A 23,423-nucleotide genomic window follows, 5' to 3' on the forward strand; every position below is an offset into this window, starting at 1 on the left:
CTGGGGACTACACACGTATAGTTCTAAGAACAGTGTGTGGGCTGTGGTTTAAGAGCAAGTGTGACAGCAGGAGTCAACACCTAAGGCTGCTTCAGAGGAAGGAGGCAGGCAGGAGGCTGTGCGAGGAGGCTTGGGAGTGTGTGCTTGTCCCTCAGAGTCCCACTCGGGGAGTGAGGAGGGCTTGCTTGAATGATTTTGCAGTATGGAAAGCCTGTCCGGTTTGCCCAGTGGGGAAGCTGGAGCAGCAGGGATGAGGAAGTGGAGAGGGTAGTTGGGGGAGGGGGGTCGGGTGAGGAGGGAGAGGAAAGCAGACATGGAGATGGCAAGAAGGAGGGTGGAATGCCCAGGACAGAGAGCCTGGCAGGGGTGGAGGCAGAGGAAGAGGAAGGACAATTTTAGGATGTGTCTGGAGATGCTATGCTAGGTAACAGACAGTGCCTGACTGGGGACATACAAGGGGCAGCTGGTTCAAGAGGAACACAATGTATTTTCTTTGCCATCTAGTAATTGTAGGCGCTGTGGCCATCCTGATGGGAGGTGGACAACCGGACCCACAGATCCGGAAGGCAAGGATCCCAAATACAGATTGGGGAGACTGTAACTTTAAGTCTATGGATGTCCAGAGTTTGATAAAGAACATCCAAGTAGGACACATCCCCAGGGATGAGTGGCAGTGGCCTTCCTACACACAGTGCATCTGAGATTTGAGACTTCATTTTTCTCCATCCTATTAATTAAAAAAATGCTGATCACAAGTCATCAAATTGATTTCACAAGCCACTAGGTTGTGACCCCAAACTGAAAAATACCGATCTCCATGGAAACGGGAGTCCCAGGGGCAGAGGCAATGAGTTCACTAAGAAGAGGGTGTAAGAGGCAAATGGGGCTCTGGAAACCCCAACACTTAGGGCCCTGGTCAGAGATACAGAGGCAGAGACACCTGAGAAGGAGGGCATGAGAAAGTCCCACAGCATCCATCTCCAGCACACAAAGCAGGATGCTTTAGAAGGAAAGATGGACACCTGTGGAGAGTCCTGCAGGGGACCTGGAGGTCAGTGGGGATGGGACCTAGCGGTCACAGACACCCAGAACTCTTGACCCAGTAAGGATCAGCATAAATAGAGGCCTCGAGGTCCCCTGGGATGTGCAGCAAAAGGACAACTAAGTCCCCCATCAGTATGAGTTTTACCCAAGGAAACCCAGGACTCAATTGCTCACCCATGTCCCCTTGTCCCCTAGCCTATGAGGACCTGCCATACTGCTCCCTCTCCTCAAAGTTCAAGTCTCTAAGGGTTAGGGTGAGAAATATGTTCCTTTCTCATGCTCAAGTTGCCTAGCTTTAAACAGGACAAATGCCAAGGCTCAAGGAGGGCCTGTCACCTCAACAGAGTTGCTTGTCACATACTGGAGACCTACTGTGAGCTAGGCTTGCAAGGCAGGGGATTTAACCTCTGGAGATAGGAGGTGGAGACTATACTCCCTGGAAAGGAAGTGTGTTAGTCCCACAGAACAGAAATGAGTGTCACAGTGAGCTAGGACATTGCGTCAGGAGTCTGCAACACAGGGTCTATAGGGATTGACAGCCTTGTGACTGAGTGGACCTGTGCAATGGTGAAGATTAGGGGTGTTATCCTGGGCGGGGTGTGTGTGTGTGAAGAACTAGAGACAAGAGGTGTGTGATGGCTCAGAGGCACCCAAAGACCTGGCAACAGCCTGTTCTGCAAACAGACACGCCTCCAACCCAGGCATGACCATCACGTATGACTTCTCCATCCTCCAAGGATGTCTATCCATGTGGACCACAAGCTATGGAAGTCAGGGCTGCACACAGAGCCTGACGTCTGACCAACATGGCATTCTCTAAGAAAGGATCCCCAGGAACTCTGGGGCTCTCCTGGAGAAAATCCTGAGTGTCTCCCACTGGATACTCATACTGCAGAGAGAGGCTAAGGACACATGTCAGAAACCATGGAAATATATAGTATTGGCATTGACAATTCAGATGTCAACCTATCAGGGGGGGTGACACTCTGATGGAGGTTAGTCCTGTCCAGGCAAGACCTGCAGGACCATCAACTCTGGAGACTGTTGCTCACTTTTGCTAAAGCAGCTTGGTGTCTCCCAATACCTGCACTGTAGTGTGTAATCTCATGTGATGTGCATATGTAATCTCAAGACTGCATCTCAGTCTTATGGGCACATATACTTGTGGGTGGTCAAGAAGATGACTTTTCATTAAATGATTTTGATATATAGAATATTCTTTATAACTAGATCTATCTGTCCCACAAGGGCTGTTAGACACTTAAAAGCCTGCTTGTTCCTTTGGCTCAGACTAACTGCACACAATTAGTCCACTTTCATCTCAGAGCAAGTTCAAACTAGGTTAAAGGCTCTTTGTAAATAGAGCATACATTTAAAACCTTACAGCTATGCACAAGGTCAGAGTCACAAATATCCAACCAAGGTTGCAACACAAAGCATCCAGGAAAAGCATGCCAATTCCTCACCTGCCAAGTCAGCTGACAACAGGCCTTAAAGTTTATCACTGGGCACTGTGCCCCTCACCCCTCTCTGGTCATAGTGTTATTCCTGTAACCTTGGAGCCTTGTGTTGAGCAATGGCTCAACTCCTTATTGCTTACCCTAGGAATGTGCTTTTGACCAATGAGAGGTAACTCCTATACTTTTTTTTATTGTTTCAAAGCTCCTGTAAGGACAGTGCTTTTAGGCTAGACAAGAAGAAGCTAGGAGGAATTAGAACTAAAACAGGAGAATTAGGATAGGGGCAAAAGAACAAAGAGACTTGCTCAGAACAGCACATGTGCAAGAGAGTTCACTCGCCCTAAGAAAAGAGTTCCTTTTGTTTGCTGTAGCATCCAGTATGAACCCTGAAAAGGACCTTGGGGCTGGACCCCAAAGGACCTAGTTAGGTTTAGACTCTAAACACATTTGGTGTGTTGGAAAGTCTTTCTGTTGAAGTTGGAGTTTAACTCGGAGATTGCAGGTGTGTGCTTCCATACCTGTCTATTGTAACGCTTGATGATGACATTAATTGATATTAAATAAAGCTTAAATTGGGCATGGTGGCACATACCTATAATTTCAGAACTAGGGAGGCCAAGGCAGTAGGATCTCAAGTTCAAGACCAGTTTGGGCTACATAATAAAACTGTCTCAAAAATCAATAAATAGCCACATGTGGATATAGTTCATAGCTACGGGATCTTTCGGTAGAGATGAAGACCCATTTCAACAAGTGAAGAAACTAGAAAGTGACAAATCTAAGGTTGTCTGGTATTGATCTACCCCTCAAGCCCCAGCTCCCTTTCTTGCCTAGAGATTGTATGTGGAGCAGGAAGGGACCAAACATCATAACCAGCTATATAGAGTGTGGGCAGGCAGTCAAACACTGACCACATGAGCAGTGTGAAGATACCTGTCCTCTGGACCTCCCTAGACTCCTATTCTGCTGCCACACTGGGGGCTGCAAGAGACAACACCTTCCAACGCGGACATGCTAGGAGCCACTATTTCTTCACAGGTCTTTGATCCCAGGCTTAGCTCTGGAGAGCGTAAACATTTCACTCACTGCACTGCTACAAGGGTTTAATTTGGCTACGCCCTGGCACCAGTTTCCACACAGGTGGATCCCAGGCATACAGGGGTCACTGCTCTGCCATTAATTCTGCCATAGAGTTCCAGCAAGGCCCATCTGAACCCCGTCTCACCCCATGCAGCAGGGCCCAGCAAATGCGGTAGGAAGGCCAGCTCTCTGCTTCCAAAGAGACAGTCCCTGAATGCTGGGATCTACCCAGGGAGTTCTGAGGCTGCTTTGGACACCTAGCTTGCCTTGATTAGAGAGAGGTCCTCAACCTCATGGAGCTGTGCAAAATAGCATTCAAATCGGTCCCCATTTTCCAGTGGCAGAGAATGTCAGGTCAGAATGCCCCACGAGCATGGGCAGAGCAGTATCCAGGCTTGGAGAGGTCCTCGCTGGGCAGGGATCCAGTGTAACAGAGCATCAGTATCCTACAGGGGCTAAGCACCAGTGGGATGGCTTGGGGTCTGGTCCCTGCACTGAGTAGTAATTAGTCCCAACTTTCACACCAATGCAGCCAGGCAATGGCCCTGCTCAGCATCCCTCAGTGGCTCCCCATTGTTCTTAGGATAGAGTTTCACATATCCCAGCTGTTGCTCACCTTCTGATGTCAGCCAATGTCTCTCTTCCTAAGTTGCCTACTCCAGCCACGGTTCTCTTTCTCATCCACCCTACTCTGTTATCAGTCTCAGGGTCTTCGAAGGTTCTGTTCCCTCCTCTCTTTGCCTCGGCAGCTCCTATTTCTTCCATCTCAGAGCTCTGTGCAAGGGTCTCTCTCTCTCTCTCTCTCTCTCTCTCTCTCTCTCTCTCTCTCTCTCTCTCTCTGTTGTTGTGGTTTTCCCTTCCTAGTTTCTTGTGACACCACATAATTCTTTAGTCACCACTGTGACTTTTACGGTCACTGTTGCCATCGATGGCAAATCCCGCCTTGCTAAGTCCTGAGAGGGGAAAAATTCTGTCCCTACTGCTGCGACCCTCTAATACATGTTGTGGTGATCTTCAACCATAAAATTGTTTTTATTGCTACTTCCTAACTTTTTATGTCATTTCATAATGTAAATATATGTGTTTTCTAAGGGTCTTAGGTGACCCCTGTGAAAGGATCGTTCGACACCCCCCCACACACAAAAGGGTCATGAACCCATAGATTGAGAACCGCTGTCCTAGAGGTCCCAAGCCTAGTGTGCTTGGTGATACATGTTATTGAATGCTCATACGAAGGAATTAAAGATGCCATTGAGATGGGATGAAAGTTAAGACATTTTCTGGGCCTGGTCACCTTGAACTTGGAGAGAGCCTACGCCAGGCCAAGTATAAGAGAAGACTGGGCACTGCCTGTCACTGTCCAGCAGGAAGCATGATACAAACGTGCCACTTTGGCACAGCTGTGCTCAGAGATGCTCTGGACGGTTTTTAACAGTGAGTGACCTAAAGCTGGGGAAGTGCCCCTGGGCTGGGAGGCAGGGGCCACCGCCACCTAGAGTATTTCATCTGTGACCCAGCCTGAAGGGTGAACAGAGCTCACAGCTAACAGTTGTACCTGGAGAAGAGAGGAGTGGGTGCAAAGGCCTCAGGGGTGGAGGCCAGCTATCTTAGTCCTGTGATGGTTGGACTGGTAGCTAGATTAGCGAGGTAGGGTCACACAGGGCTGCCATGCCTGGGTTAAAAAGTCCTGATGCCACTGTGGGGTTTCAGCAGAGGGACGACAGAGGATGCAGTGTGGAAGGGAATGCTTCCCGTGGCAGTCTGGGCCCCTTCCAGCTCTGGCGCCTAGGGTCTGGGAGCCCAGGCTGGGCTAGGATAGGAAGGTTCCCTCCTCACTGCCAACAGAGGCCCCGTGAGACTGATTTTCCTGCTTGACGTCAACTGAAAGGTCGCAGAAATCCCAGCTTTCCTCTCAGGGGCCCTTAGGGCCCTTCTTTCTGTCCCCTTACCCAGGTCCTGTAGATATCCCATGAGGCTCACAGACACGACCACCGCTGGAGTCTCTTGAGGTCCAGAGACACCGTGAGAAGCAAAGCTTCCTCAATGTGTCCTCACCTCACCTCACTCAGATTTCAAAGGGGGCCTCATCCTAGTATCTGGGGGTTGGGTGGAGGAAGGGCAGCCTGCGCTGTCTGCCAGGGTGGGAAGGGGATCTCAGGCCAGCCGGCTCCAGCAGCCCCCTCCAGTCCTCCAGATAACAACCCTCCTGGGACTGCACACAGGCAGCCAGCGCTCTCTCCCTGGCCTGATCTTCGGCACCTAAGCCAGTATGTGCTGATGACCTGGAAATGAACCAGAGTGTTCAGGCTCTGACTTCTTCCTCTAGCAAAGGATTCCACAGCGAGGGGATACAGTCTGCCAGACCCTGGTCACTCCCCTGCTGCTTGACTGATTGTCCATCTTCTTCATCCAACCATGTCCAGTTTCATTCCCGCCTGAGAACCTGCTCCGGCAGGTGAGATCGCTCCTCAGCCACGCTCCCTCATGCTCCACCCCGAGTGCCCCCACCCTCATTTAAAGTCTGTCCACCCAAGGGTGCAAGTCTGCAGGCTCTGATCTGTCTATTTCCCTGTGTCTCATTCCCCAGCTAGCTGTCTACAAGGCCTGCCAATTGCCACCTGAAACCAACCCAAGGTGTTCACCATGTTTCCTCCATCTCCTTCATTTCCCACCTGGACACCCACAGGAGACTTTTCTCTCCACTCTGCTCATGCCAAAGGAACAAGAAACAGAACCAGAGCCCGTGGCTGTTCCCATCTCCCCTGACCACTGTGAAACCTTACAGGGCCTTCCAGGTTCACTGAGGGAGAAATTTTCACACTCTACAGACCAGAGCCCCCATCGGCAATGGCTGAGCTGGCCCCACCACCTCTGTGAACTCCCCAGAATTCCTCACCCCCGAACCATTCATTTTAATAGATCACTCAGACCTTCCTTTTCTTCTTCAGACTCAAGCTAATTCCTGCCCCGGGGTCTTTGCCCAAGCTGTTTCTGCTTACCAAAGGATCAGATTGATTTTTGCCTGAGCTGTTTCTGCTGACCAGAGGTCCAGATAGATTCGGTTACCTGACACATTTGATTGATACCTTTACAGCGGCCTATGCCATGTCATGCTCTGCCCAAGCACTTCTCACAACCTGAGAATCGACTGTTAACTCTTGAGGTAGTTGGCTCACTCCTTAGTCCAAATGCCCCCTTCCTGTGGATGTCTCTGAACACGGTCCAGCATGGCTAGCACTGCCCTGCAAGTGGCCCTGCTGGAATTTTTCCCCTTGACCCAGTTGCAAACTTAAATACATGCAACGTTAATTAGCCAATCATAGTCTAACAAAGCTGGGGGAAGAGGTGGACACCTTAAATGGAATCTCCAAATAGTCAGTGTTATTTTCCTCTTTCCTCCCAGTCACACCCATCCCTCTCCCCCTACCATTTCCCCCACTTAGAAAGGATCTTGAATTTCTGATCCTCTTGCCTCTGCGTCCTCACTGCTGGGATTCTAAGCATGCACCCTCTCGCTCGGTTTCTGCAGTGCTGGGAACCAAACCCAGGACCCCATGTCAGGAAGGCAAGCAGTCTGCCAACAGGGCTCTGTGTCACTGTCCTCTCCCCACCCCCACGGCCCCTTCTTTGGTTTTGCGCTCATTTTGTCTGTCTCTCCAGCTAGATGTGGCAGTTCCATAGGGAAAGATGAGCTCATCAGGTTGGTCCTTGGGACCCTGGAGCCCGGAGCCCCCTCATGGCAGGTGTCGGACAGGTATTTGTTGAGCCCGTGAGTGAGCAGTCACCTGCTCTGGGGAACGCTGCTGTGGCCAGGGCTCTCAAAACACCACAGCTGCCGCGCAGAGACTACAGGATATAATTGGTGAGGCATTTCCGGTGGCCACGGCTCTGAGGCCCAGTGGGGATGGGTTTCTAGAAGACACGGGCAGGCCTCGTCCATCACCCGGTAAATAACAGCTGGCCCATCTGCTGCAATCCATTTCAGATCTTTCAGAGGTGCTTAACCCTTGTGAACTCACTGGCCTCTCAAAGCTACTGGCTGGGGCTGACAGAGCCCACTTCACACAAACATGGGAGCTGGGCATTGGCAACGGGAGGTCATACAGCACTGATAAGAGCCAGGCTAAGCCCTGTCTCACAGTGTGGACTTGAAGCCTTTACCGCAGGCACACCCTGTTCGGGGATTGGCAGGTTCTGTGCATACAGCCAGCCACCCTCACTACAACTGACTGGCAGCTAAGAGGCTCGCCTGTTCACACAGAATGTTCTGGAAGGCCAGTCCCCAGAGTCAAAGTGTGTCAGAGGCATAGGGGGGAGGCAGTGAGAGTGTGGGTAGAAGCTTGAGCTGGGATTCAGGAGAGCTCAGCGCCATTTACCTAGTACCTCCTGTGTGCCAGACTGACCGTTCTTGCCCCCACTTTACAGTTGAGAAAGTTGAGGCCCAAGAGACTAACTCACCTGTTCACAGTAGGGCAACTCTGGTAAAGTCTCTTAGCCTTTACCTGGGTTTAGTTCCTACCAGATCCAACCAGGCCTGCCTAGCTGGGACAGAGCGTGATGGGGAAGGCAGCAAGCTGGTTCTAGAGGACCCTGTGACATAAGAAGGGGCCTCTTAGATGGCTGGGAAAGGGGCAGGTACCTCCCTGCCCAGGCCACTGTGAGTGGAGGGTTCAGGGGAGACTAACTCCCAGGACCTCGGCTCACTGACTGACTGGTTCCAAGACCAAGACAGTGACTCATCCAATCCCAGGAATGCGGGAAGGCGGCAGATGCCGTGAGTAGCCCCCAGTCCTGCTGGAAGACTACGGAGACAAACACTAGAAACCTGACCCAGCTTGAACTGCTTTAGGAGAAAATCCGTCCTTGGGGCTCAGCTGCTGATGTACTTCCCACATAAGCAAGGTGTCCCGAGTTTAATCACCGTAGAATCTATGTACAAAGCTGGGCAGGACAGCTCAGTATAACCAGTGAGTCTCAGACGTCAGTGAGAAACCCTGTCTCAAAAAAAATGTGCACAGTGCCCACAGAAGAATGATACCAGAGTTTCTCTTTAGCATGGTCTCGCATGTGCACATGTACACACTTACACACACACACACACACACACACACACACACACACACACACACACACACCCCTATCTGGGTCCTTCCCCAGATGGCTATTCCTTCATTTGCTCTCTGAGTTCTTCTATAGAAGCATGCTCCCAGCATCTCGGACCCACCCACAGGGGAGGGATTGGAGGGAGGAAAGGGCCAGAGTCAAGGCCAAATGGTGTCTATCTAGGGAGCCTGCTGTACTCCCTGGAGCCCAGCAGATGGGATGGAGGGCTGACATCGTAATGTAGCAGGAGATATGGCTGGCTATGACTTCACCCCTATTGCAGGGTAGGTGGTAACTACTGATGCCCTGGCTTCAGGGATGTGGTAGCAACTTCAGTCTGCTTTACCCGAGATGTCACCTGACAGGAAGAATAGGTGTCTAAGGGACAGAGGAAATCTGGAAGCATTAGCCTGGCTTGGCCTTAGGAACCATCAGTGGCCTGTGGTGCTGGCTGACCGTCAACATCTCTTCATCTGGTCTTCGAGTCAATCCAGTTCCTGTCTCCATGAGACTCCGACAGCATTTCTGTGGCCATTTATGGGACAAGGCATGGTGGAAATCCTGGCTGGATTAACACACACTTCTATCCCTATCTGGTCACGGGGCGGAAGAGAGTCCTTTCCCCCACTTGACCACACTTTCCTGTAAAACACAAGGGCAGATGGTATCCATGAACCCTGAAGTTGTTCAGTGACACCTGTAGGAGGCGCTCACTAGCCCTGTCCTAACCACGGGTACTCTGCTCTTTCTTGTTCCTGACACACGTAGGGTTTCCTGTAAGAGGTCTTCTAAAGAAAGGCCTTGTCACAGTCCTGTCCTGCCTGAGGTGACTGCCGATGCCCATCTGGTGTTCCCAGTTTGAATTCTACACCTGGGGAGAAGCCTGTGTTCTGTGGGTCCCTGTAAGGCAGTGAAGGGTGGTTCTTTCCTCCACACTGACCAGATGGGCTATTTGGAGCCAGAATGAAGGAAGCATTGTCCCGTGATCAAAGGCTCTGGCCTTCTCTCTCCTAAAATACAGTTTGGGGAGCCCCCAATCCTTCCCCCACCAAGCTGGGGAGGAACTAGCAGGTGCTAAGCTGGGCAAGGCTGGGAGATGGAATCTTCTAGAGCAGTGGTTCGCAGCCTGTAGGTTGCAACCCTTTTGGGGAGATGTCAAATGACTCTCAAGGGTTGCCTAAGACCATCAGAAAACACAGCAAACACAATGTTTATATTATGATTCATAACAGTAGCAAGATTACAGTTATGAAGGAGCAGTGAAAATAATTTTATGGTTGGGGGTCGCCACAACAATGGGCCACAGCATTAGGAAGGTTGAGAACCACCGCTGTAGCACTTAGTGAGCCTCCCAAAGTCATTTCTCTTTTATTCCAGTTTGGTGAAGGAGAAACAAAAGAATGAGGTGGGAAATGCAATAAGAAATAAGCAAGGAGGTGTGCTGGGTACCAAACAGTGGAGCCTCAATTAACCAGAAAGGACACAGTTCCCTGGAGCACCACCAGGATGTGTGGCTAGGAGGCCCTCTTCCACACCAGGGCGCAACTGTGGAGTTCACACAGCCAGTCTGTTTACACGTGCTATCTCCAGGACATCAAAGCCCTGCCCTGCCCTGCCCTGCCCCCCTTGCTGCTCTGTCACAGAGAGCCAGGCCACCTTGTGATAGCACACATAACTATGTGGGGAGCTGGCATCCGCTTAAACCCAGGTCACCTGTTGGGGCGTGCTGTGTCTGTGCCAGACTAGACCACTGCATTTCCTCCCTCTCCATTGGGGTTTCAAGTGGGTCTTCGGGGGGACAAGATTCTAGCGTGAGTCATAGCCTCAGAACGATGATGGGAGGGTGTAATGAGCTGGCAAGGTGCACATGCAATCACTCTGGCCACCAGCAGAGGCCATGAGGAAGCCCTGATGGCTGAACACTTGAGATGAGAGGTTGGTGAGGGTTGTGACTAGGAGTGGGGGTGACGGGGGCAGTTCCTGGGCAGAGTTGAGGGCTATGCCCATGTGCTAGATGTGGCCTGCTTCGTGGTCCCTTGTAACTCTCTGAGCATAGGCCCCTGGACCCATAGGGACCCTGAACCTTTAGTGTCACTGGGGGAACCTTCTCTGAGGACCCTTCAGGGCAGAGCTGGCTACGACCAGCAAGCTGGTCACCACTGAGTCAGGGCAGGGAGCTGCTCACCTCTGTAGCCTGTCTTGAGCACTGCAGCTCCTGAGGACAGATGTGGTCCAGGGCCCCTGCTCATGAAACTGTCTGGGGACCAATTAGGTGAATGAATGAATAAAGGAATCCGTGGTGAGTCCGTGGGTCCTGGGCTGTCAGAAACCTCTGCCTTGGACATTATTTCTCTCCTGGAACAGGATGTCTCCAGCCAGCTCCCAAGATGGATCCTGTCTGTCTTCCCAACTGAGCAGTGAAGCTGAGAGCCAGCAAGCTAGTGGTTCCTAGAAGGTCTTCTATTTCCTAAGGTCATTGGCTCAGGGCCGTCCTCTCAATCTGCCCATACCTCTGCCTTGGAATTCTACATTCCTAACCCTATTGTCTCTGAGTGTCTGGTACCCCACAACATCCTGGATCCATTCTCTACCCACAGGCAGGCCTAAGTAATTTGCCAGTGTTACCCACAGGCAGCTTAGCACCAGCACCCCAGGAGTCCATGTCTAAGTCTGGGAGTCCAGCCATGCGCTCCTGTATTGTCTGGATAGTTTGGGGTGAGCGGGTAGCAGGAGGGAAGTCGAGCTGCTGTGGCTATCCTTTCTACCCTCACACTGCAGAGCCTAAGAGGAAGGTTTCCTGCATGAGATCCAGCTGTCAGGCATTTTCTCAATTAGTGATCAATGGAGGAGGGCCCAGCCCATGGTGGTGGTACCATCCCTGGGTTGGTGGGTCTGGGTTCTATAAGAAAGTAGATCAGAGGAAGCAAGTCAGTAAGCAGCCCACCTCCATGGCCTCTGCATCAGCTAATGCCATCATCAGAGCTGCCAGCCATACCTGGAGGGCTGATGGGAAATAGCTCCGTGGTGGCAATCCTGAGCAGAAGAAGATAGCAGGGGCAGAAGGGAGCCCATCTTGGGGCCTGCTGAATCCAGGCAGGGTTTGTCCCCTGCATTATTGTCACCAACCCAGAGTTGGAAGTGGAATTCAAGTCCCCAAACCGACACATCACAGCTGTTGGAGGATGCCAAAGGAGTATTTATCAATAATATCCACTAATCAGGGGTATTAAACAATCCCACTGTTTCATCTGGAAATAATCCAGCTAGCCAAAGAGGCTTAATTCATGTCAACAAAGTACTGACACCTGCTTCAACATGGATAAACCTGGAAAATGGTATATCAAATCCACAGTGGTAAAAAAAAAAAAAAGGAGGCTGGGCTGATCTAGGGCTGGGAGAGGGGTAAGGTACAGAAGAAAAAAGGGTTCCAGGTTTCTTTCTGAGGTGATAACAATGTCCTAAAACTCGGCAATGATACAAAAAACTGTTGCATCGCACAATTTAGATGGCGGGAATACTCACGTGGGTTGTATTTCAGTCAAGTCGCTGCAAACTTGGGGGACAGCTCTGGTATATTCAGTACCCAGCTAAATAGGAATCCAACCACCCGAGCACCCCGAGGTCTCCACCATGTCCCCACTCCCCACCGAGTCTGAGGCTTATCATGCCACACATTTATTCTATTATTTTATTTTTGAGACTGGGTCTCCCCAAGTTGTATAGGCTGGCTTTAAATTCACTCTGTGGCCCAGAAAGGCTTCAAATTTGTAATCCTCCTGCCTCTGCCTTCCATGTCCTAGGATTACAGGCATCATAAGTCACAAGACTGGACTACCATGCAAGTTTTGACACGTAAGTTTTTACACATTTACGACATATGCCTATGAGCAGTGTGCTGTTTCTAACTCTATATAAATAACTAATATTGTAGACCCCTTGTCGTTGCTTTTCCTCCATTGTCTAAGATCCTGTCTTGGACTCCATCAGCTCTGGTGCTAGCTGACTCATGTTACTGGTGCATGCTATTTCACTGATGCCATTGTTACACTGTAATACCCCATGACACCCCTGACCACTCTCTTGTCAGATCGTAGCCCCCGTGCCCTCCTTTACCTTGCAGCAGGCTCACACTGCCCATCCACCCTCTCACCTCACACACATGCACACTTTTTCTGTGGTGCCTCAGTGGGCAGCAGCTGCCACACGTGCGCACACTTCTCCAGGCTTTGTCTAGGAGGGGAGCCACTCTGCCAGGCAAGCTTTCCCTTAGCCAAGTGCTGCCAAGCTGGGTTCACCATCACCCACCCTTCATATATATGTAAAGATACCAAAATCCAGAGACAGAAAGCCACCTGAGTCCCTCAGGGTCTGGAACAAGCTTTTTGGGCTCCCCCCACACACACCTAGAATTTTCTATTTCCTTATTTTTACTTCCTTACAAATCTCCGTGACCACCCTGGTGGACGTTATCAGAGCTGCTCTAGGAGAAACACATTATCAGCATCGTTTAGGGGGTCTGGAAATGCTTTCAGGAGGAAATGGGAAAGAAATATGCCTCAGAGGATTCCCCCAGGGGTCCTAAAACACAGGCCAAGGGCAGGAGAAAAGACTCATTTCCAAGAGCAGACACGGCACTCTTGCGGCTCGGCAACACCTGGCCACTCAACAGCTGTGGGCGGCTGGGGCTCTCCCATTCTGGTCACCTGACCTTCCTTCCCACGAGCAGCCTGGAGCAGCTTCTGCACCATGAAGCCCTGTCCACACTAATAACTTTTCTCCCTTCTAGTGAGATCTCAGGGCCCAAAGGGCTGGAATTGACAAGGAAACATCTGGACTCTGCACCTGTTTTCTGGGCTGTTCTTCTCTAAGCCCCAGGATCCCTGATCCAGGTGGCCAGGGCTACACAGACTTTCCACTCCCAGAGTGGACAGGTCACCAGCAAAACAAATGTCCCCAGGAGCCTGCTGGGAACACGTGAAGGAAGGTGAGGGTGCTGAGGGTTTTGTCTCCATCCTAAGGGCCAGGGGGGATGCTGAAGCGCTAGGTTAGTGAAGGCTGTACATCAACTTTACAAACACCTCCTGGTTTCTGTGTGAACGGTTCAAAGTGGCCAGGTAAATAGGTTCCTGTAGTCCACGAGGTGAACACATGGGGACAGTCAGGGCAAAGCAATGCTTGTGGATAGGGCGAGATCAACCATGGAACCTAAGGTTCTTTTCCCTTTGAGATAGTGTCTCACTTTGTAGCTCAGGCTAGCCTAGAGCTCACTATTAGCTGGTCGTCAACATGCAGCAATCCTCCTGCTCCCACCTCCCTGTGCCAGGGTTACAGGGTTACAGACATGGACCACCATGCCCACCTTCAGTGGTACTTGTGACTGATGGGGTATGAGGGGAAAGATGGCATCATGGAACCCTGCCTAGAGCTTGCAGTGAGATGGCTCAGCAGATTCATTGAAGGCACTGATCATGTCCGCTGACCTGTGCCTGGATCTTCAGGACCCATGTGGTGGAGGGAGAGATCTGACTTCTGCAAATCGTCCTCTGACTTTCACGTCTCGTCACGGCATGTGCATTCATGCACACACACACGCATGCGCACACACACACACACACAATTTTAAAACTCTGCTTAGGTACTGGGTAGCTTTCAGAATTTTGAGAAGGCACAGTGCGGGGGAAGATGCTGGCTGCAGTTGTGCGTCCATCCCTGTAGAAGGATGGCCCGTGAGACACATCTATAAGGGACTGAGGAGGCCACAAGCATGATTGTAGGCGGAGCGTTCTCCCTTGCTGGAAAGCCACCAAGGGGCTCCCACTTTATCATCCCCAGCTGATATTGCTCTCAAGCACCTACAGTACCCACAACGGCCAGCTCATGGGCTAATGACTGTAGCCTAGGAGAAACCACAGCAGGCGTGAGCCTCTGGGTCTGCTTGCACTTCATATTTGAAACACGTAACTAGGAGGTGTCACCTGGATTATATGCTGGGCATGTATCAGGAGTGCTCTTAACATGATCACATAGCAGAACTAAGGGACATGGCAAAAGTGGGAGGCGATGGGTGGAAGGTCCTGCAGGGGTGATACGGCAGGGTGGGAGAGGGTTGAAGAGTCAGTTCAGCAGGGAGAAAGTGAGAACAGAGCAGGGGTGAGGGTGATACACGGACCAGCAGGTCCTGTCCAGGGAGCAGCAGGAGATGGGCAGGGATCAGGCTAGAGAGAGAAAGTGAGCATGGCATCGCGCTGTGAGTCCAGGGGAGCCACAGATGGTGTTGGAGCAGAGGAGGAGAGTACAGTGGGCAAAGCTGTGGGGCTGAACCTGGCTGTAAGGGTGTTCAGGAGAGGGGAGTGACGAAGCTGAGACCATTGGTGGAGGAGCAACCTTCACACCTAGCAGATTCGGGGTGAGTCTGAACATCGATGACATCAGCAAGTGTGTTATGCAGTGTGCCTAACTAGCTGACCATGGGGAGCCGCTTCAAGGACTAGCCACAGACGACTCAGAAGGAACCTGGCGATTATTCGCAGGCTCAACAGAGTTTTGGAACGCCCAGAAGAACAGTATCTCTCTCGTTTGACTAACCACCCCTGCAATAACCGTCCACTCTGCAATTCTCTTCGGCCACGGTGCCAAGGGAGCCCCTGGTCTTGAGCCTCCTGTTTCTTGGTGTAGCTAAAACTGAAATAAGAACCACAAAGAGAGGGCCCTGTCTGTGGGTTTGCTCTGCTGCCACTCAGAGGTGGTGACAGGAGTCTAGTTGAGACCAAAAGCCTGGCCACCGGCTCTATCCATGTTGGCCGTTGGGGTCAAAAATCTGGAGCCAGGAAAAACAGGGCAGGGCTGGCCAAAGAAGAGGTTTAGGGTGTGTGGCAGCAGCTGTCACCGCCTATGGAAAGTAACCAAGGGTCGTAAGAAAACAGAGTCCTGTTCCTAGGATCACAAGCTTTGGTGCTGGAAGGGGCTGCTCCTGCCTTGGAGGCATCATCCGCAGCACAACTACTTATTGTTCTGAAATACACATTGGACTGGACCACATCCTTCCTCCCCAAACTGTTCCTGATGCTACATTTATGCTCTGTGAGGAAGCACAGCCTGGGTGCAAGATGCAGCTGCTCACCATTTCTGCACCCACAGCAGACATTATTAAACGATTACCACACGTTTTGCTAATCTGGTTTGCAAGATGACTCGGGTACTGGTCTCCAGGTAGTCATTCCCAGTTGCTTTGGTTTGGATGTGACATGTCCCTAGTGTTTGAACACTTGGCCCTCAGCAAGCAAAAATGTTTGGTGGTATGGTGGGACCTTTAGGAAGTGGGCCTATCTAAAGGAAGTGATTCAGTACAGAATGGGTCTTTGATATTACAGCCACTTTTATACTTCTGCCCCAAGCCCTGTTTTCTGTCCAACGCCATGGGGACAAGTGGCTACTCAGACTCCAGCTGCCACCGGGCTTTTTTCTGCCATGTTTTCCTCCACCATGATGGACTGTATCATTCTGAACTGTGAGCCAAAATAAACATCTCCCCAGTAATCTGCTTCTGGTCAAGGAGGAGGAGAGTAAGTAACACATTGTCAATTACCCTCAGCATAAACAGTACCTGAGCAGCGCCTAGCTTGCTGCAGTTTTGACATCTCTTCCTACCCTGATCCCTGCTCATCTGTTTCCTGTCACCACTCTGGGCCCCAACTACTTAAACTACTGGTCAACCCCAGATGCACTCATTCCTCAAAGCTTTCATTTTGGGCATTCTCTAGAAGGACCACCATCTGACTGTTGAATCTTCGATGTTGTTTCTCCCACCTTCCATGGAAATAAAGACTTACTGGCCTTTTGGACTGGGCTGGCCTTGAACTTGCTATGTAGCCGAGGCCTGCTTTGACCTCCCGATCCTCTTGCTTCCACCTCCCCAGGGCTGAGATCACAATCTGTAAATGAATCATTCAGCATGTGTCTGACTTTCTGCGGGCAATCCTGTGACTCAGGTCTGGCCAGAGGTAGGTGGGCAGGATTGACACATGGCTCTTCCTCCAGTTCTGATGCTCGACTACTCCGAGCTCATTCATTCTCCTCTCATGCTGGTGAAAAGTCTAAGCAGCTGCCAGGGCCTCGGGAAATCTACAAGACACAGACAACACAGCCACCTCCCTGTCCTGCACCAGGCTCCTGGGTCACACTCAGTAAGAGACATCTACCCTCTGACGTCCCTTTACTTAGATCTTGGTCATAGTGACAGATGAGGCTGTACTTTATTTTTTCTTTTTTCCCCTGAGAAATAAAGGGTTTCTCTGTAGCTTTGGAGGCTGTCCTGGAACTTGCTCTGTAGACCAGGCTGGCCTCGAACTCACAGAGATCCGCCTGCCTCTGCCTCCCGAGTGCTGGGATTAAAGGCGTGCGCTGCCACCTGGTGAGCCTGTACTCTTATTGAGTGTACCCTCTTAGTTGCTTCATTGCTCTGTATGGCCAACCTCCAGGGCCACCTCCTAGGTGACATCTGCCTTGTGTTCCAGGCTTCTTGGGGCTCTCTGGCACTTCATAGTGCTCCTCACAGAATGTCTAAACCACATGGTGGCTGTGCCATCGTCTGCTGGCCTGGCCAAAGCAACTTTTCCTCTCCCCTCCATCAATCTTCTAGTCTTGTACCTGTACTAGGGCTGACAGGCTGGTGGACTACATCACCCCATGTTCCCACTCTCGCTGCCCAACCCCTCTAGCTTGATATTCGAGGTCCCAGACTCCCCATCCTGTAAGAGACCAGGTCTAGGCAGAAGGTATGGGTTCCCCAACAGCCTGCCGGCTGCCAGCCCCACCCAGCCCCAGCACGATGGGCCTGAAGGAGCTGTTTCCTTGCCAGCTGGAGCCTATATTGTCCTGCTCTTAGTAAGAACAGGGACAGAGAACGGGAGAATTTCCCCGATCTTTGTATTGGCCTCAAGTGGTCTAGGAAGTCCCACGGTACATATATCTGTTCTCAGGACCCTCCCCCTGCCCTGTGTGTTATGCAAGTGGCCCACACCCATTCCTCAACTTCTGGCTGCTGTGGCCCTCCTCCCTGAGGCTTGACCTCTGGCATCCTGCCCTGAGCCTGTGAGCCCATCACTCCCCTGGCAATCAGTGTATGCAGCAGGATGCTGGAAGAGAGCTATTTTGGGGCAGGGAGGATCTTGGGAGGATGCTGGCGAGGTCAGTGTAGGAAAGGAAGGAGCCAGGTTTTCTGCCCATGATTATGAGTCCTGAGCCTTCTGAATGCTGCCGAGAGACCCATGGCTGCCACAGGGAAGAGCACACCCGCCACAGGACTCCAGCTCTGGCCTCTTTTGACCACAGAAGCCAAAGGGGGAAGGCAGATTTGGAGCTGTAGGATCTGAACCATCAGCCACCATGGGCAGAAAGAAAGTATTCATTTGCTATGTCCAACAGAGGGAATTTCAGGGCTGGCGAGACTAAGGTATAGTGCAGGGCAACAAGGGTGGAGTGGATTGATGGTGGGTGGAGACTATGAGGCAGACTCTAGTCACTTATTGATATTGATTGAGTGCTTACTGTATACAGAGACAATATTAAGTGCTAGCAGGACAAGGGTGTGTAATACTTTGTTTTTGTGTGTTTTATAATGGCATCAGGAGCTGCAGAGAGATTTGTAAACAGTGACCCCCAAGACGATGACCTGAAAAAAAGTGCAGGGGAGGGCTTTCCTGACCCATTTGAGGACCTGCAAGCATCTGGGACGCTCAGGTTCCCCCTCACTTCTTTTCACCACGAGTTGGTCTTGTTTTTCAAAAGGCGGTCTCACCTCAGGGTCTCAGGCTAGTCTCTGACTCACTATGAAGCAGAGGATGGCCTTGAACTCCTGATCCTCCTGCCTCCACCTCCTACCTCCTGAGTGCTAGAGTTATAGGAATAAACTACCACACTCTCTGTGTGTGTGTGTGTGTGTGTGTGTGTGTGTGTGTGTGTGTGTGTGTTGGGAATGGAACCCAGGGCTTCCTGCAAGCTAGGCAAGCACTCCGCCAACTGAGCTCCATTCTCAGCCATGTGTCAGCATCTTGAGGAAGATTACCCACCAATATGAGACCCTTGCTGCCTGTACACAGTCAGTGCTCACTTGGGGGCAGTGGCAAACACAGCTGTTAGGTAAAGCAGGTGAGTTTCTGTGTTAAGGGAATTCTTTCTCTGTGGGGTGAAATGCCTTTGCTTTCCTTAGTCAGCAGGTGCAGGTGCCTACTATGGCCTTGAACATGCAACCAACACTGCTCCCAATGCCAGGGCATGGTAGTTAAGAAAAGAATTTTGGTGCATCGTTGACAGACAAGAGACAACAGAGGAAATTAACAGATAATAATAATAATATTGCTTAATATCAGGCAATGTGCTAACAAGCCAGTAACAAGCCTATTCATCTCTCACACATACTTTCCAAGTGGCCTTTACCCTTGTTTCAAACGAAGCAACTGAGGCATAGAAAGGAATCTCTGGAGGCTATGACACAGTTGGTAAGTGTCAGAGAGAGAATTCAAAACTGTCTTCCATACTGCCACTCTTGTTGAAGACAGCAGACACAGTCACACAGAGCTTGGGTAGCCCAGAAACCTGTCCAAACCCCATTACCACATCATCACCTACATCTCAGCTCACTGATCCTGGCATCTCATGGATCCAGCAGAAAGCTTTCTTCAACTCTGGGGCCCAATCTCCTAAGCTCAGAAAGAGGAGCTGGCTTCCTGGGGCTCTGGACACCCTTTGAATTAATCCAGACAAGCAGCTTGTGGGACCAGTGACACTTATCACAGAGTCACATCTTCAGGGATAGCACATCAGCCCAGTCACACCTGGCCACCAGGAACCTCCATTGCACTTGTACGCTTAGTGTGCTGGCTAATCATTGCTGTTGCATCGAATGGGTTTAGAATCACCATGGAAACACATCTCAGGGTACATCTGTGAGGGTATTTCCAGAGAGGCTTAGTCAATGCCTATTCTGGGCATCACCCCACAGGCTAGGATTCCAGAATGGATAAAAAGGAAAAAGCAAGCTAGGAAATCAACCTCTCTCCTGCTCCCTTCCCTGACCTGCTGAGATGTGAACAATCAGAACCACAGGCAGGGGCTGATTTTGTGGTCCTGCCTTGCCCATCACAATGGACTGCACCTTCTCCAACTGTGAGCCGAAACAAGCGCTTTCTCCCCAAGGTGCTCCTTGCCAGGTATTTGGCAAGGGAATGAAAAAGCGATCAATACATCTAATATCTGTCAGTCTCTCTTCCCTGGCTCAGGGAACCTGTGGAGGGTTTCTAGAAGGTTGTAAACTTCTGAAGCTACGGGAGGATCCTCCCAGGAGCCCAGAGGGAGCCTTTTCAGGGCCATTTACCCACCACAGTTACCTAGGAGGCTTCGGTGTGCACTAGGAGACCCTGAACAAGCAAAGCCTCAAGCAATTATTTAAGCATGTCTCCCCATTTCCCCAAGTCTTTTTCTTTCTGTGCCTTCAAAGGCTTATAGCCCAGCCCAGTGAGTCAAGCAAACAGCATCGATCCCTCCTCTATCCCTAGCTTAATGAACGTGGCCAGAAGCCAGAGGAGGGGCCCTCTCACACATACACACATGTCTGTGGTGGTTAACTGGCCACAGTGTACTTAAACCCTGCTCCGACTATGATGCCTGCACTGAGCAGGTACTTGGCACATGGCTTTGAATAGAGAGAGAGATGGTTGAATGGTGGATGGGTCCATGAATGGATGGAGGGAGAGAGGAAGAGAGGGATGGAAGGAAAGGGTGGATGGAAGGATGGAAGACAAGCAGATGCCTCCACAGGAAAGCAACTGAATGAGAGGTGGTAGCCGAGCTGCACAGAAATCCAAGAACTTCTGGGATGTAATCCCTGACCAAGAGACGCTGGTCTGACCTCACCCATTCACAGGGCTCCTTACCTGGTGGGCAGTTACATCCTGGAGACATCTTCGGGGCCTCCCGGCGCCTGCGCGAGTAGAACTTCCATTTCTGCACAAAAAGAAACGAGAAGTCACTGGGAGTTCATAAAAGCTCCCGCCTTGGAAAGGCGGCAAGTGGAATGAAGGGGAGTGCGGGGGGGGGGGGGGGCAACCAAACCAAGGGATGCGGGGTGGTGGAGATGGTAAAGATGGATGGGACTATTCTGGGATGGAGTCTGGCCGTTCAGAGCCCTCCACTGACCACATGCACAGCCCTGATAGTCTTTGGGGAACTCAAACTCTCTGCGTGTGGGTGACAGGAACTAGGATAAAGCTTATCACAGCCATTGTGGCCTCTGCTATCTTCGGCAGGCTCTGCTCAGGATCCTGTAAACCACTGGCTGCCCATGGTGACTCTATGACACATGTTTCTTATCTCTTTGCTATTGTTTCCTTCTCCAGCTGGGTTCCTGGGCAGGGAGGGACAAAGCCTTCTGCTCTGCTCACCCCCTCCAGGCCAGCATCGGCAGGTGGACGTGGTGGGGGCTGGGGGACTGGGAAGGCTGAGCAGACCCCAGAAGCCCTGCTCCACCAAACGGCTTCCTCCACACTTTGAAACCACAGAGCCAATCTGGAAGGCACTAAAGTGGTTGGATACCCCAAATCCCGGGAAATTGTCTGTAGACAGCAGCAATCAAATCCATCCATGCAAGACGGCACTACATGGCAGACTTTAAGGAGGCCTGTGTCTACGTGCCCTCTATGCAGAGGGCTGTGTGTGGGGTCAGCCAGGGTAGCACAGGGGTTGACTGAGCCCCGTCTAGAGACTCCACTTCTCCAGTTCTGTCATTTACGGCACACAGCCTGTATTTTATAGGCTTAAGCCGATTCTCCTCCACAGCTGCTTCTGTCTTTGGTGATCCTGGCATCTCCACCGGACGCACTTAACAATGGCCTGGGTTTTCTGACCCTGTCCGATGGAGCCAAGCCTCAAATTTTCCCCATAACCACTTCAAGCTCCTGGATCCCTACTACAGCTGAGGCCGCACCTTCACCACTGGCCTCTCTTGGCCTCTGTGAATACCAAGCCTCTCTTGCTCTCCCTGACTCTGTCAATCCAGAAGCTCTCATGCTTGCCAAGACTTAATACACGGGTGACGCTTACACGTTTACCAAGTATGGCTGCCAGCAGGAGATGCAGCCTTAGCCCCCTCTGGATGATCTCCGAAGACTTCACCTCCACGATGCTGGGCTCTTAATTACTACAACTGTCTCAGCTCTAGCTGAAGAGCATCAGCTGCCCCAGGAAAACAAAGGCTTCACTTTTGGGGCGCTGCCCTCTTGTTAATCACTGCTGACCAGACGCCAGAGATTCTCAGTTCAAAACACCACACGATCAACTCTGGTAAGGTCTTTGAAGAGCTTTCCAGCCTCCCTCTGAGACTTCGCCAGCCAGACTGCAGATCGGCACTGCCTTCGCCGATCTCTTCCGAGTTCCCACAGGACAACCCATTAAGCAAGCACTCAACTGCTTTTTCAGCTCAAAGTTCCAAACTCCTTCCACCATCCTCCTCAGACAGCATGACCCCCCTGAACCCCGTATCAATGTCCGTCATGGTTTGAGGTCTATGCTGTCATAAACACCATGACCAAAGAGTGAGTTGGGGAGGAAAGGGTTTATTTGGCTAACACTTCTACACTGTAGTCCATCAGTGAAGGAAGCCAGGACAGGAACTCAAACAGGGCAGGAGCCTGGAGGCAGGACTGATACAGAGGCCATGGAGGGGTACAGCTTACTGGCTTGTTCCCCAAGGCTTGCTCAGCCTGCTTTCTTATAGAACCCAGGACCACCAGCCCAGGGGTGGCCCCACCCACAATGGGTTTGGTCCTCCTCATTGATATCAATAACTAATTAAGAAAATGCCTTACAGACTTGTCTGCAGTCCAATCTTATTGTTCTCAGTTGGGGATCCTTCCTCTCCAAAGACTCTATCTAGCTTGTGTCAAGTTGACATAAAACTACCCAGCACTGTGGATTGGGGGGAGAGGCTCCCTCATCAATAATCAATAAAGAAAATGCCCTACAGACCTGCATACAGGAAATCTAATGGAGGAATTTTCTCAATCGAGGTTCCTCTTCCCAGATAACTCTACTCAAGTACCCCCCTCCCCACACACATCAAAATCACCCAAAAAACCTAACCAGAACACCTAGCCACCTTTGCCCCTCCCCACTTGGCAGAGGATTTCCTTCTGGGGGCTGATGGCCCCTCTGGGGTGCTGAGTCTGGGGGTCAGTTCTCATCCTCTTTGACCTGTGGCAGGATTTACACACTTCCCCCTCCCCTCTGTACAAACGCTTCCTGTACTTGGCTCCCAGGAAGTCATGTTTTCTTGGTTCCCCTCCTTCTGCCCTGGCTGTTTCCTCTCTTTCTCCTTTGCTGGTTCCATCTTGTCTACTTGCTACCTAAGTGTTGGAGGTCACAGGGTCATGGTTCAGGGCCTCGCTTCAGTCCTCTGTATACCGGTTCTCCGAGATCTCCCTTGGTCTGAGGTCTCAACATTGTCTGTGACCATCTTAGCCAGTGTTCTATTGGTGTGAAGAGACACAGTGATCAAGGCGACTCTTACAAAAGAAAGCATTTAATTAGGGGCTTGCTTAGAGTTTCAGAGCTTGGTCTATTATCATCAAGGCAGGGAGCATGGTGACAAGCAGGTGTGGTGCTGGAGAAGGAGCTGAGAGAGATAGAGATGGGGGAGGGAGGGAAGGAGAGAGAGAGAGAGAGAGAGAGAGAGAGAGAGAGAGA

General features: G+C 51.1%; 1 protein-coding gene across 1 annotated transcript in view; it reads right to left on the bottom strand.

Annotated features, from left to right (window-relative positions):
* Positions 1-23,423, bottom strand: part of Col13a1 (collagen type XIII alpha 1 chain) — a 138,135-nt gene that overhangs the window by 99,323 nt on the left and 15,389 nt on the right. Inside the window, exon 2 of the mRNA XM_026785388.1 lies at positions 20,618-20,687. Within this exon, the coding sequence (XP_026641189.1) occupies positions 20,618-20,687 (70 nt within the window). The remainder of the gene's footprint in view (positions 1-20,617; positions 20,688-23,423) is intronic.

The sequence above is a fragment of the Microtus ochrogaster genome, linkage group LG2 (assembly GCF_000317375.1).
Source record: "Microtus ochrogaster isolate Prairie Vole_2 linkage group LG2, MicOch1.0, whole genome shotgun sequence".
Lineage (NCBI taxonomy): Eukaryota > Metazoa > Chordata > Mammalia > Rodentia > Cricetidae > Microtus > Microtus ochrogaster.